Consider the following 14,272-nt stretch of genomic DNA (forward strand, 5'->3'; position numbering starts at 1 on the left):
AATCTAAGGCAGTGCATTCAGTTGACCTGGGTGATGGATGCAATGTTGAGTCAGTTTGGTGTGATATAAGCACTGGGAAAACAAAACTGAGAGGAGTGCATAAGTATTAGTATTGGCCACATGATGAAAGGAAGCCATAGGCTTCTGCACCAGCCAAAAAAAACATAATAATAAGAAACTTTTAAAAAATAAATAATTAATAAAAGAAAAGGAAATAAACAACCTATGTGTTTCCCTCCTCCCATAGGTAATTATCCAGCTGACTTTTGAATTTCCCCCAACTGTCAGCCTCTACCACCCATGTAAGTAATTTATTCCAGTAATTTATAACTCGCTGGCTAAAATAAAACTTTCTGCAATCCAGTCTAAACATCACCCCCTGTAACTTGAATTTATGACCCCTAGTTCTAGAATCATAACGGTGAAAATTTTGTCCTCATTCATTTTACTTATGCCTCTCAGAGCCTTAAACACCTCAATCAAGTCTCCTCTAAGATGCCTAGTTTCCAAGCTCCGCAACCCACATATTCGAAGTCTTTCCTCATATGGATGCCCTTTTGCCAATCTCACCAGGCGAGTTACTCATCTTTGGACCCTTTCAAGAAGCTCAATGTCTTTCTTTAGGTGCAGTCTCCATACTTGAACACAGTATTCTGTAAAAATGCTCCCATTTTTACACCCCTTGGCTTGCTTTGAGAAGCAGTTTCAGCTCCAAGCCACCCTATTATTTTTGCTGCCCGTATATTTAGAAGGGTTATAATCACCCCGTACAAAAAGCTATTTTTGGTCTGCTCTTGCTGACTCGCCTTACCTCAGCAATATGGAAGCAATAATCTAGATGCTTTCTCCCTGCCATTACTTCGGTCAGTTCACTGCATGGACAACACTCGATAGGGTCAAACAAACATCACATAAGTAAAGCTGGAGAAAACGTCGGGATTCTTGATGATGGAATCAGAGAGATGCTAATTAAGGAACATATCTTGGGGTGAAATCGGAGCATTATAATTGTGGGATGACTTTTATTTTATTATTGATGAGAATGAACAGACTTGTGAACTAATGATTACCACTGGACAGCCTACAAGATGCCACCACATGAAATATTAAAGTTCCTCTTTCACCTCCTTAAAATTCCATATTATTTGCGTCAGGCTTCAATGACAATCGACCCAGGAATTTTCTTCCCCCCCTACCAAATTAGTCTTTTGGCCAATATGATTTTCCTATTGTTAAGAGGGAGACAAAGGAACAGGGGAGAAAAAGGGATGATTTTTGGTTCTTAGAGGAGAGATCGTACGAGAGATTTAGAGAGATCTTGAGAGGTCCGGCCGCTGTCATAGTCTTGGCAGTTGAGGACCCAGAAATCCAGGAGTCGTGAGAAAACACGTAAAACTAGAGGGAAGGAAGAAACATCTACGGATTCTTTCGTGAAGGATGGCAGTTCAGAAGAGTAATCACTAAAGAAACTCAGGAGTTTATTCTGGTAAGTTCGCCCGTATTTGTTATGGTAAACTGAATACAAGTAATCTACATTAAGACCTATCCCTACCTTTTTAATGTGAACATTTACTTACATCTCTCCTCACCAAGATGGTCACTCTGATAAGTGACCATCTTGCTGTATTTAGATCCAAGAATGTATCATTAGAGTTATTCATTAGTATATGTCTTGTTTTCAGCCATTGTGAACTCACATGGCAGATTAACATAATTACCCAAATACTCGGACGGCTTAATCCCTGTTGATTTCTTTGAGAGCCAGTTATAAGTGTCAACTAAAGACTACATGAACCTAATTTTTACACATGTAAAAATTAAAACACAGTAATTGGTAATAAAGTAGTGAGTTGTCCTATCATTATCTTGTAATAAAGTGACCAATGATAAGTGCCCTTGTAGAGATATATACAATAAACCATGTTTTATTTGCTTAACTTTGCCTCTTGACCATTCTTTCTTTATACACTGTTCTCAGCACTAAATAAGTTATTTAAAGAACCATTGTTTTGCGGCCACTCTAGAACCCTGCCATCTGGAGGGGGGGGGGGGCACAGTGGAGAACACTATGCACCTTGATGCTGCAGTTTACTCTTTACTTCACAGAATAAATCTTAAGAGCACAAGACTTTGTCCTAAAGAAACCACTAGATGATCATATTAATCCCAGCCTTTCTGAATTCCTATTTTAGTGTTTGAGCTTGCCTGGAAGTCTCGTTGTTCATATTAAACATTGTCCAGCAAGCACACTACACTATAACGGAAAGAAACTGTGGAACAATTCCAAGTGTGGTCAAACAATGGCCTTACATAATGGGATTATGAAGTCCTTAGTCTCTACTAGCAAATGTGCGATAAATCATCGAGAGGACACTGTGGGCCTTCTTTATAGTTCCTTGGATCAAAGAACTATAAAGGAAGAATTATTGCAGAAATTAAAGAAAGCAACAATGCCCAAGCTAAGGACATAGCAAAAAAAAATTAACTTATTAGATGCAATGCATGTGATGGCTAATCTTGGAATTAATTTCCAAACAAACAAAAACTGTTTTCATAAAGCCAGATTTATTCAGCTAGGTGTTGTGATAAATACTGAAGAAAGTAGCATAGTGCCAACAGAATATACCAGTAATTAATTTAACATTACACAAGATTTCGAGGTAAAAATTGATGAATATCTTCCAACAACAGGTAATGTCAGTAAAGGATATAGTCAATGGAATTATAACAGATAAACCTGACACTGAGGAAAATGAAAATTCTGATAATGAAGACATCAAGGTCCAGAGAAATTAGGAAATCCTTGGAATGCATTAGAACTTGAGAGGGAGAAGTGAAGATTATAAATTATTGTATAGGTTACACGAAGGTAATGAAAATTTAACTGCTAAGGATTTAAAACTAAAAACATTGGAGAAATTTTTAAATAGGTTTATAATGTTTTTGTAGTCATTGTTTTCTTTATTTATATATTTTTTTTATTTTGACACTGACATTGGCTGATGCATGTTTATATTGTAGTTATGTATATAGAGTATTACACATGTGCTGTACTTTTTTATTATTATTAGCCATATGCTACAAGGAAACCCAACAAAAAAAAAAAAAAAAAAAAAATTCTGAATTACCGTGTGTGTGTGAGAGAGAAAAAGAAGTAGATGAGAATCATGAAGAATGATGATATCTAACTCAGGACCCTGGGTGTGCCAAGCTACACTATTCTGCAGAGAGAGAGAGCGAGAGAGAGAGAGAGAGAGAGAGAGAGAGAGAGAGAGAGAGAGAGAGAGAGAGAGAGAGAGAGAGAGAGAGAGAGAGAGATTGTTATTTGGTTTTTAGGAGCATTAGCAACTAAGGCCATATTGCTCCGGGTTATGCGGTGGTCATTCCCTGACCTTTCCGCATCCTCCGTATTTGGTGGTGACGGGAGAGAGAAAGAAGTAGAAGGGATATAAACTCTCGATCCACTGGTGATATTCTGGCTTATGTTACCCATTTGTGGACAAATTCAATGGAAAAGTTCGGTGAAACAAGCGGTTGCTCTTGACATCTCAAAGGCTTTCAGTCGTGTTTGGCATAAAGGTCTTCTAAACAAGCTTCCATCTTATGGTCTGCCAACTGTTTTTTATAATTGGTTATCCAGTTCTCTCTCTGATCGCTCACTGAGAGTGATGGCTCTCTTTCTTCTAACTTCTCCACTAATGCTGGTGTTCTCCCAATGTTCAGTTCTTTCCCCCCACTCTTTTCCTCTTGTATATTAATGACCTTCTTCCATTGACTGGAAATCCTATCCATAGTTTTGCCGATGATAGCACATTGCATTCCACTTATCAGTTTGAGAAACCTTGCCCTGCTCAATCAGCTTCAACTTCTCGAATATCCGCTACCAATTCCTTAAATGCCGATCTCCAGGTAATTCTCCAGTGGGGCAAAGACAAGTTAGTTGATTTCAATCCTTCTAAAACTCACTCTTGTCTCATATCTCGGAAAAAAGATTCTTCGGCTCCTATGCTTATCTTTGATGACACTCTGATTTCTAGGCAAGATGATATACCGTATTTCCCCATGTATAAGACGCACCTTTTTTCGAAAAATTTGGGGTCAAAAAACTGGGTACATCTTATACAGTGGTTGTAGATTTTTTTACTTGCATTTCCCGCTTTTTCGCGCTTGTTGTCTTTGCGCTCATTGTTTCGCACTTGTTACCGGTATATTAGGTTACATTTTGCCACGTTCTGCCCAGAAATGGCTCAGAAAAGATTTTCGTACAGTGCTCAATTCAAGTTATGAGGATTTGTATGAATTTAATGATGAATAAAGCTTGAGTTCAATAACTTTATGTAATATATTTTTTTTCAAATTTCAAGCCCCAAAATTAAGGTGAGCCTTATACATGGGGAAATACGGTTTCTCTTTTGGGGATTACCTTTACTTCTAATCTCTCTTGGCACAAACATTACAAATATTGCCTCCTCTGTATCTAAACAACTTGGTTTTCTCTTTCGCTCTCAGCGTTAATTTTCTTCCAAACTGCTGTTCACTCTGTACAAATCGTTATTGTACAGGAATATTGTACATGGAATATTGTTCCCACATCTGGGGGTGGTGCCCCCAAAACCTCTCTGAGGCTTCTAGATTCCATTCAGAAGAGGGCAGTTAGGTTAATTGATGACTCATCTCTAACAGTGTCTTCACTCTCTGTCTCATAGATGTAATGTTTCTGCTGCATGCCTTTTCTACACATACTCCCATGGGCGCTGTTCTTCTGAATTGGCTTCTATAATTCCCACTTGCTCTTTCAAAACAGCCCGAACACGTGCCGCCAACATCCATTTACTGTCCAACTTCAAATTCACAGAACCAACTTTTCATCTTCCTCGTTTATTCATTCAGCTGCAATTTTCTAGAACAACCTTCCTTTGTATGTATTTCCTGAAAATTAAAGTCTTCAGAAGTTCAAATCTAATGTCAACAAATATCTTCTTTCGTCTTCTCAACCTCCAACCCAAGCACAGTACTAAGTACTATAGGTTCTAATCAGTGGTGAGAGGTATAGTGGGCTCGCGAGAGCCCATTGTTATTTTATTTGAAAATTTGCGAGCCCATTGTTGAGACGATCATTTATTTTACAAATGAAATCCTGAATGCAATTATTTAGTATCCAGAGCCGAAACTACATGGGACGAGCGGGACACCATCCCCAGCATTCAATCAGTTATGTATTTTAAAATTGCTTCATTTTTGATTTTATTACAGTCGGACCTCTGTTTAATCAACTTCTTCATTGCGAATTTTTTTTGAATTCCCCTTGGTAATTACATTTATAATAGTTTCAGTTAAACGAAGAAAATTTCCATGTAACGAACAGATTACAAGACAACTTTGTACGCATTGTTCTCACCTCTGGCCTTTAGGCAATTAGAAAGCACAAATTAAGGATTAAAGGGATTACCGTATCACAATGTTAGTGGTGTCCCTAAAACCTGCAGTCATATACCGAGAAGTCGCGCTCATCAATCTGCTTTCCATAGCCAGTCAAAGGATTAAGAAGATTCCAGACATGGATAACAGCCTCTGGTCAACCTGTGTTGTGGCTCCCCTTTACTCTGACAAATGGACATACGTTTTTGGGAGAAGTGAGTGATCTACACCTTCCAGTAAATTTCTCCTGTCTATGTTTACATGGTCACAGTAGCTGAATATCCAAGTGATTCCGACATTTTGCACAATATTCAAAGAACTAGTGACAGTAGCAAAGTAGGGGGGGTTGAGTTAACTAAGATATTATATGAACTTTACGAAGATGAAATGTTGGCAGATTTTGAAACTTCGTTGAGGCTTTCACTGTGTAGATATTCCTGTATTCCATTATATTTTCTAAAATATAATGGAATACAGGCAATAATTAAAAAAAAAACTATGCATTATATCACCAAACTCCAAAAAACCGCCGCGAATTAAGGATTATTGCTAAAGAACTTGATGTGGAAACTATAAAAATCGGTCGTGTGTTCAGTCCACGATGAGCAGCTCTTATAGCTTGCGGATGGCAATTGCAGGTTGAAGGAATTATCCCGCTTTGTGCAAACATTTTAAGAAGTTAAATTTTCGGGATTATTAAACTGACTTTTTAATGTCGAATTTCTTAACGATTTAGCACTAATGATTGACATCCTGCAGGAGCTCTCTTACCTTATTATTATTATTAGCTATATGGTGCAAGAAAGCCTGAGGCTTATGCTGCACCAGCCAAAAAAAATTCCCGAGTTACCCTAAGAGAGAGAGAGAGAGAGAGAAGTAAAAGGGAATCACCAAGAAAGAGAAGAATGATGATATCCAGCTCAGGACCCTGGGTGTATCAAGCCTATACTCACCAGATGTGAGCCCCTGGGGTTTCAGAAGCCTTACAGAATCACTATGGTAAAAGCAGATAAATTAATTATTCGAACTATAAATGCTATTGCTAATTTGAAAAATTCCGAAAGAAATTATGACACTAAAATTGAGAGTATGTTGAAGTGGAAAGAATTTGAAGGAATTAAATTCGAAAGTAAGAACACATTTAAAAAAATTACCTCGTGACAAGTTATTAAATACATTGTTTTATCCTTAAAGGATAGGTTATTAATGCAACAGAGCAATTTTAAATTAAATAATGATTCCACTGACGACGAGAAATTGAAAGAAATTTTAAACATATGCTACCCAAAATCGTGGAATATGAGAGAACTTTCATCTCGGTGGTCAGATGGTGAAAACCGAATAAGAAATTTAAGTTTTCTGATAAAACATGAAATAAAAATTAATGATTTTGGAGATTTTGTCAAAGACAATTTATCTTTAAAATCGAGTGAAATTCCCTTTTCAATTAAGAAAGCCAAAAATATCTTTGAAACCATTGCGATTAGCAGCGATGAAGCTGAGCGAGCTTTCAGCATAATGAATAATATTGAGTGAATGAATGAATAATGTTGACAATTAAACACATTGCAGATTATTATGATCTAAATGGAAAACCATTGCTTCAATTTGATCCGGATCGTTACGGTAAATGAGCGATGATTACATCGCTGTAATCATCGCTCAGCTATTGAGCAAAGCAGATAAACAAATATTAATAAAGAAGTAAATTACATAAGGCAATTTTTAGAATAAATTTTTCTTGAATATTTGTGTAATAATTTTTTTTTATGTAATATTTGTTTTGTGAAATATATTGTGAAATGTTTTGTAATAGTTTTTATATTATTTGTGATATGGGAAATATTTCATGTTATTTTTTATTCGCGATATTAAAATTTTATCATAACAAAAATGTATCGATTATATTTCCCAAGCTGTTAAAAAAGGAAGACGAATAAAAAAGTTGCACATGTGCTGAGCAGGCATGGTAGATGGTTGATGTGAAACATCCTTCGCATTTCTTTTTGGTATTTTGATTTGTATATTGATTACGAAATAAAAGAGCTTTTGTATTGTAAATAGTTTATTGAACATTCAAAAATTTTCATAATTTCTGGAAGACAAGATACAATGGATTTATGATAACTAAAGTAAGAGATGTATATTTGCGATTGCAAAATATCTAAATGTCTCTGGAAGAGCGTCGAATGAAGTACAGATCTTGTAGTTTAAGCGACATACAGCTGTTAGGGGCACCTAACAATGGAATGTAACAAAAATGCGAGAAGAAAAAAGAAGTTGTTGCCAATATTTGTGTTGTTACCGTCATATGACAAATACTTTTATTGTTGCAATCATATTTACTGCAGTAGTAACTTCAGGAAGTATGACTGTGATGTCATACTATTCAAAAATTCTAAAAAGAACTCCAGACACTATCATATTGAGGTATCACTGTAAGGGGAGGAATGACGATGAGGTTTTTACGTTTTTTTTTTAAAGAGACCTTATACACATACACTTATATGCATGGTTAAGGGGATAACAAGCCCCATCTGTCTACCCCACCTCCCCTAACCGCTCCTGACTCGAGATACCACACCGGTCAGTCACGAAAAATGCGTCATGTGCACTAATCACACTACTAGTAGTGGGAGTGTGATAAGTGCCTCTGGTGGAAATCGCGGATGATGTCACTTCCATGACCGATCAAATTACTCCACTGATCAAAAAGCGAGCCCATTGTTAAAATATTCACAGCTCACCACTGGTTCTAATACCTCTCGTGTTTGGGGTGTTCGTAAAAAAAAAAAAAAAAACTTGCTCTCTAGGCTGCTGCTCAATCCAATAGGAGCAGTGCAAAAATCACTTTTGCCTCTGCCTGCAGCTACTGTTAATCTTTTAGGCTGTGAGTTCACCCCCAAGCAAGCAGTTTTCCAACCCACCTAACACTGCCTCGATAGAATCAGCAAATATTCTTGCACTCTTTCTATTTAAGAGTATCCCATCCCTGTAGAAGCAGTTTCTCCTGTTAACAAGCACAGACCATGCTGAAAAATTTTCCACCTCATGAGCCTTGCGCAATCTCTCAAGGGCCGAATTGATTGACAAGGCTCTAATCTTATACTCCCTCCTATTGTGTCTGGGCAGAATTGCAAACACTTTCAAATTTAATCCTAATTCGTGACTTTTTTTCAACCTGTATTTGTTAAGTAAATCTGCAAAATCTCTTAATCTTAAGATTATTAGTAGCAACAGGTACAACAATATCACCTTTTGTGCCTTTAAAACAGCGTTTCTCGAACTGTGTTTCGTGAGATGTGAACAAGTGAAAAATCTTAATTAATAAATTTTGCATATTTGTAGCGTACACCACTTTTGTACCATTATAATTTTTAACATTTTTTTTTTTTTTTTTTTTTTTGGTTATTGATATACTGGCATAGACTGCGGAACACTATTTTTGAGAGCTTTTGCATAGAGAAGTATGCATAGAAGTAATGACATCTATGAAAAAGTAGCAATGTAGTGATCTAATATGCCATTTGTATGGAATTTAGCCTGGAGTACATGGGTTGAAGGAGAGGGGAAGTGAACCGATATGATAACAAAACTCACTTCCTTGTACAGTAATACCCCGAAGTTACGCGATAGGTGGGTCCGACGAAAATCGCGTAAGTCGGGGTACAACTTTGCATATAAATACATATAAATTTTGCTTAATTGGGACCAAGGACTAACAAAAACACTAGTTTAGAAGAAAAATATTAATAAAATTGCAGTTCTTTATACATATTAATACAAAATATGTATTAAAAAAACAAATGACTTACATTAAAAAGTTATTTCGATGTCGATGGCTTCATAAAATCTAACAAATTCGTCTGACGACACAGCGCGTTCTTTTTTTCATGCAGAATTTCTTCGTAGCAAGCTAATAATTTTTTTATTCCTTGCTTTGTAGCTATAACGCGTTCTTCGTTGGAGTCTATGTTTTCTAAAATTTTTAAGCCCTTTACAATTGAGCCCTTTTCAATTTTCAACCTGTCAAGTTTGCAATTGTCATGTGCCTTTCGCCGTTGCTTCATTTAGGCCTGTAGCACGTGCAATATCACATGGTCTTTCATTTCGCTCAAAGAGTTTCACAATTTCATATTTTTTCTCTATCGACAGAGGCGGACTGGCCATAAGCCTTACCGGGGAAACCCCGGTTGGCCAGTGTGATTTTGGCCATAAACCATAGTATGAGGCCACTATAAATTTTCCCGGGTAAGAATTTTTGACCCAGTCCGCCTCTGTTTATCGATAATTGCTTTTCTTTTTCTCTCTGAATCTACAGTGTCTTCACCAGGACGCTTCCTTTTCACACCTTTTAATTAAGTATTTTACTCATTTTTAGGGAATAAAGCACAATTACAAAACAAGGAGGCACGCTTGATACGCATAAACAAAGCTGCGCGCATGTAGCAACTGAATAAACAACACCATAAAGGATACGCTATTAACACCTCACATTTCTAGGGGTTACTACCATAAAACAATAAAAATCCAGTTGGTTTCTGCTAGTGAAATCTGTTATAAACTGGTAGTAAACTCGATCTAATTGCATTTGCGATTATACCGATAGCTGGAATTGTGTTGGTTTTTACGTTATTATGGTGAAATGTGTTTCCCCTTCACTGATATAAAAAACATAAAAGCAGCAAATTTGAATTTTGTTCATCTTTCGCTCTCATTCTCCGCCGTCGCACCGTATATCGATAACATATGAAAAACGACCTTGAAGATAGTGGGCGGAAGCGTTGCCAAACGAAAAAATCAAGAACCGCGTAACTCCGAGTTCGCGTAAGTCGGGGTATTACTGTATGTATGTATATATATATATCCATTATTTTAAATTAAATAAAATAAAACATAAGCCAGTAGTATGGCATAAACTGTAGAGCGAAAATTAACATAAAAATAACCCAAATAAACAAACGAACGAAAAGAATAGACATAAATAGTAGCCCAGAAACCCTTGTATAATTTCGAACTTTAAATCCAATTAACAAAAACTATACAAAATTTAGGATAATGCCAATTACTTATTAATTTAGCGGTACCCCCCCCCCCCCGAGAGGTACCAGTTCTCTGTCGATATGGGGCATGATGGTCAGTCTATTCAATTTTATTTTAATTTATTTTGATTTTGTTATCGTTTGGTAGTTCCTCTTTGGTGATATTTCACGTCTTTCGGAACTGGTACCTCTCGGGGGGTACCGCTAAATTAATAAGTAATTGGCATTATCCTAAATTTTGTATAGTTTTTGTTAATTGGATTTAAAGTTCGAAATTATACAAGGGTTTCTGGGCTACTATTTATGTTTATTCTTTCTTTTCGTTCGTTTGTTTATTTGGGTTATTTTTATGTTAATTTTCGCTCTACAGTTTATGCCATACTACTGGCTTGTGTTTTATTTTATTTAATTTAAAATAATGGATGTATTTCAGCTTCATATGGAGGAATTGCATGTCGCTGCCTCTAATGAATGCTTAATTATTTATTTATTTATTTTATTATAATTTAACTTATGTTAATATAATTCAATGATAGTATATATATATATATATATATTTATTTTATTTTATGTTTTTTTTTATAATTATCAGTATTTCAAAATATTATTATTAAAATAAATGACCATGGATTTGTGGCTGAAAAAAGGAACTTTAAAACGAGAAGCAAGTACTTTTAGTATTGCAACTGTGGTCTATGAAAACGAATACAATAGTCACACTTAAAATTATGGATGAACAATTGCAGCCTTTTGTTCCCCAAAAACCCGGTAAAAAACAGGTACCAACTAATAAAATACCAAAAAAAAAAAGTATGATGATAGTTATTTGAATTTCAGCTTTACATGTGTTGGAAATAAATATGCTCGTAATTTACAGTGTGTTGTATGTAATAAAATATTAGCAAACAGTTCTTTGGCTACCACTAAACTTGTGTTTTGTAAGTGTTTCATAAATGTGTTCCGATAATATATTGTGAGATGAAAAGTGTTCCGTGACTAAAAAAGTTTGGGAAACACTGCCTTAAAAGATGATATCTGCTCTACATCATCAACTTTTGCCCCTTGCAGACATACCCTTGTCCTGTTCTACCTATCCTTTTTTCCATAATATATTCCCCGACAATAGAATCACCAACAACAACTAGTTCCTGTGGACCAGTGCATTCTGTTTGGAGATTGCCGCTGTGTTACCTAATGCACAGGAATGAGCTCTGGCATTGAGCTGGGCAGTTGAGAGCTTGATGGGCACCTCATATTAATCATACAGTTGAATGATCCCTCACCAATAAATCAGGGAGTAGCACACAATGGAGAGATATCTACAAGGAAACCGACCTGTCACAGAAAGAGCCCTTCAGGGAAGGGGTGACAAGGATCTTCCAGTGACATGGTGGATTTTGATTAAATTTATTAATCGATTCATCAATTAGTTTTGTTGTAGTAACAATAGTAGATACCTAATATGTAATATTCCAGCACTTTTACCTTCACATGGTTTAAGAGTTATCATTTCAATTAAATTGCTTGTTTATTTCGGTAAATATATTTGTGAGTTTTCGCTTATTTTTTTTTTTCACTCATCTGAATAATGTGAAATTTTAAAGTACTGAATATATATTAACCCCAGGCGCTCACATCTGGCAAGTATGGGCTTGGCAAACACAGAGTCCTGTGTTTGCCAAGGTGATTCCCTTCTACTTCTGACTCTTGTTCTCTCTCTCTCTCTCTCTCTCTCTCACACACACACACACAGGGTAACTCAGAAATTTTTTTGGCTGGTGCAGCAAAAGCCTCGGGCTTCCTTGCACCATAGGGCTAATAATAATAATATAAATTGAAACTCGGGGAGAGGGGTTATAGACTGTATTGTCGAAGTTATCACTTCAGTGAACGAATTGTTAGCCACTATAATAGGTGGCCTTCATGAATACAGCTTGTTAAAATTCAAGGCCATCTGGATCGGTACCTGTAGAATGCCAGAAACTTTTTTTCTCTGGAAGAAAAAGGATTTCTATCGTTTATTAAAGAACAATACTGTACAAACATGGCAAGCTCTTGCTGAAAATGCAACAAGAATCTGATCGTGTAGGAAAATAACGTATTTTCTAATACTTCTCCGCTATTACGTTATTGTTGTGTGTATAGGAAACAAAATGCCTTGCAGAAGATAGCAAAATTGGTAATCGTTTATCATGCATATTAACACAGAATATTCCAATACACATAAATTTATAAATAAATTTTTAAGAAAGTTTAAAACTGCACATTTTAAGAAGAGATAATAAATCATATCATTCTTTCAACGAATTACATCAAAACACTTTAAAACTAACGTAAAATATGAAAAATCCACACAACAAACTAGCCACTCACATCCCGTTTCTTGATGAATTTCTGCGATCTCTTCCTCTTGTAGCATTAACGAGGACTTATTTCCCATATTCGCGTGAAAAAAAAAAAACGGAAATTGGATCAATTTATATTATAAAATAATTGAACACACGCGAATTAAGCAGTTGGGCGCAACTTTTACAGCCCTTGTCTATGATACAAATGGTGAAAACAGTGATTCGCGTATACTACAAACTTCGGGATATAGAAGAAGAAAATGTACTATCCTTGCTACATTAGCGACACTCGCCATTTACAGTTGAAAAACAATAAACGTATTTTATTAAACATTTTATCTTTTACATTATACTATATAAATTACTTTCCTGTTATCTATACAAACAAAATTAAAAAAATTTTAGTCAATATTTTAATAAACAACGGAGTGAAAAAAGCCCACTAAAGTTCCTCGCGTCATCGACAGAACAGGAACCTGGACCATTTCCACTTAGTTTGAAAGAGCTGGATATCATCATTCACATAAATTTATAAATAAATTTTTAAGAAACTTTAAAACTGCACATTTTAAGAAGAGATAATAAATCATATCATTCACTTAATAAATCATATCATTCTCTTAATAAATCCTATCATTCTTCTCTTACTTGGTGATTCCCTTCTACTTCTGACTCTTGTGTTCTCTCTCTCTCTCTCAGTGTAATTCAGAATTTTTTTTTTTTTTTTTTTTTGGGGGGGCTGGTGAAGTATAAGCCTAAGGTTTCCTTCCACCATATAGCAAATAATAATAATAATAATAATAAGTCGCAGTCCAAGATGCTTAACGGCAGCAAGTATGGATATAACATCAAAGAACGAAGAAAGAACCTGTACATCCTCACCCACCTGATGTACATGGATAACATCAAGCTCTACGCGGCAACCGAGAATCAACTCCAGCAACTATTCCGGATCACCGAAGAATTCAGCAAGGACATCAGGATGGAATTTGGTCTAGACAAATGCAAGACCCACACACTGCACAGGGAAAATTAGTTGGATGAAAAACTACCAGCTACTGACTTGTAAAGAGATCGAAGCTATGACAGAAGGAGAAACCTACAAATACCTAGGAATGATGCACGCTCAGCAGTTAGAACACAAGGAAATCAAGAAGTGCCTGGCCAAAAATTATCATCAGAAACTCAGAAGCCTGCTGAAAGTAAAATTCAACGAAGGGAACACAGTTAAAGCCATAAACACCTATGCAGCTCCAGTACTAACATAAACCTTCGGGGTCATAGATTGGACTAACACCGAGCTGGAAGATATCATGCGAAAGACAAGGACAATGATGACCAAGAGCTGCCAACAACACCCGAAGTCACCAGTGCAGAGACTAACAATAGCGCGGAAAGAGGGAGAAAGGGGCCTGATAGACCTGGTAGAGCAACAGAAAACAGCGATAGTTAACCTGAAGGATT

General features: G+C 36.1%; 1 protein-coding gene across 1 annotated transcript in view; it reads right to left on the bottom strand.

The window, feature by feature from the left end:
• The window catches only part of elm (calcineurin like EF-hand protein 1 elm), a 64,160-nt gene extending 51,108 nt beyond the window's left edge, over window positions 1-13,052 (bottom strand). The window contains exon 1 of the mRNA XM_090375411.1: window positions 12,834-13,052. Coding sequence (XP_090231537.1) covers window positions 12,834-12,900 — 67 coding nt within the window. The 5' untranslated portion in view covers window positions 12,901-13,052. The remainder of the gene's footprint in view (window positions 1-12,833) is intronic.
• Window positions 13,053-14,272: the final 1,220 nt, after the last annotated feature.

Source organism: Mastigoproctus giganteus, chromosome 6, assembly GCF_048544385.1.
Source record: "Mastigoproctus giganteus isolate SK-2022 chromosome 6, ASM4854438v1, whole genome shotgun sequence".
Classification (NCBI taxonomy): Eukaryota; Metazoa; Arthropoda; class Arachnida; order Uropygi; family Thelyphonidae; genus Mastigoproctus; species Mastigoproctus giganteus.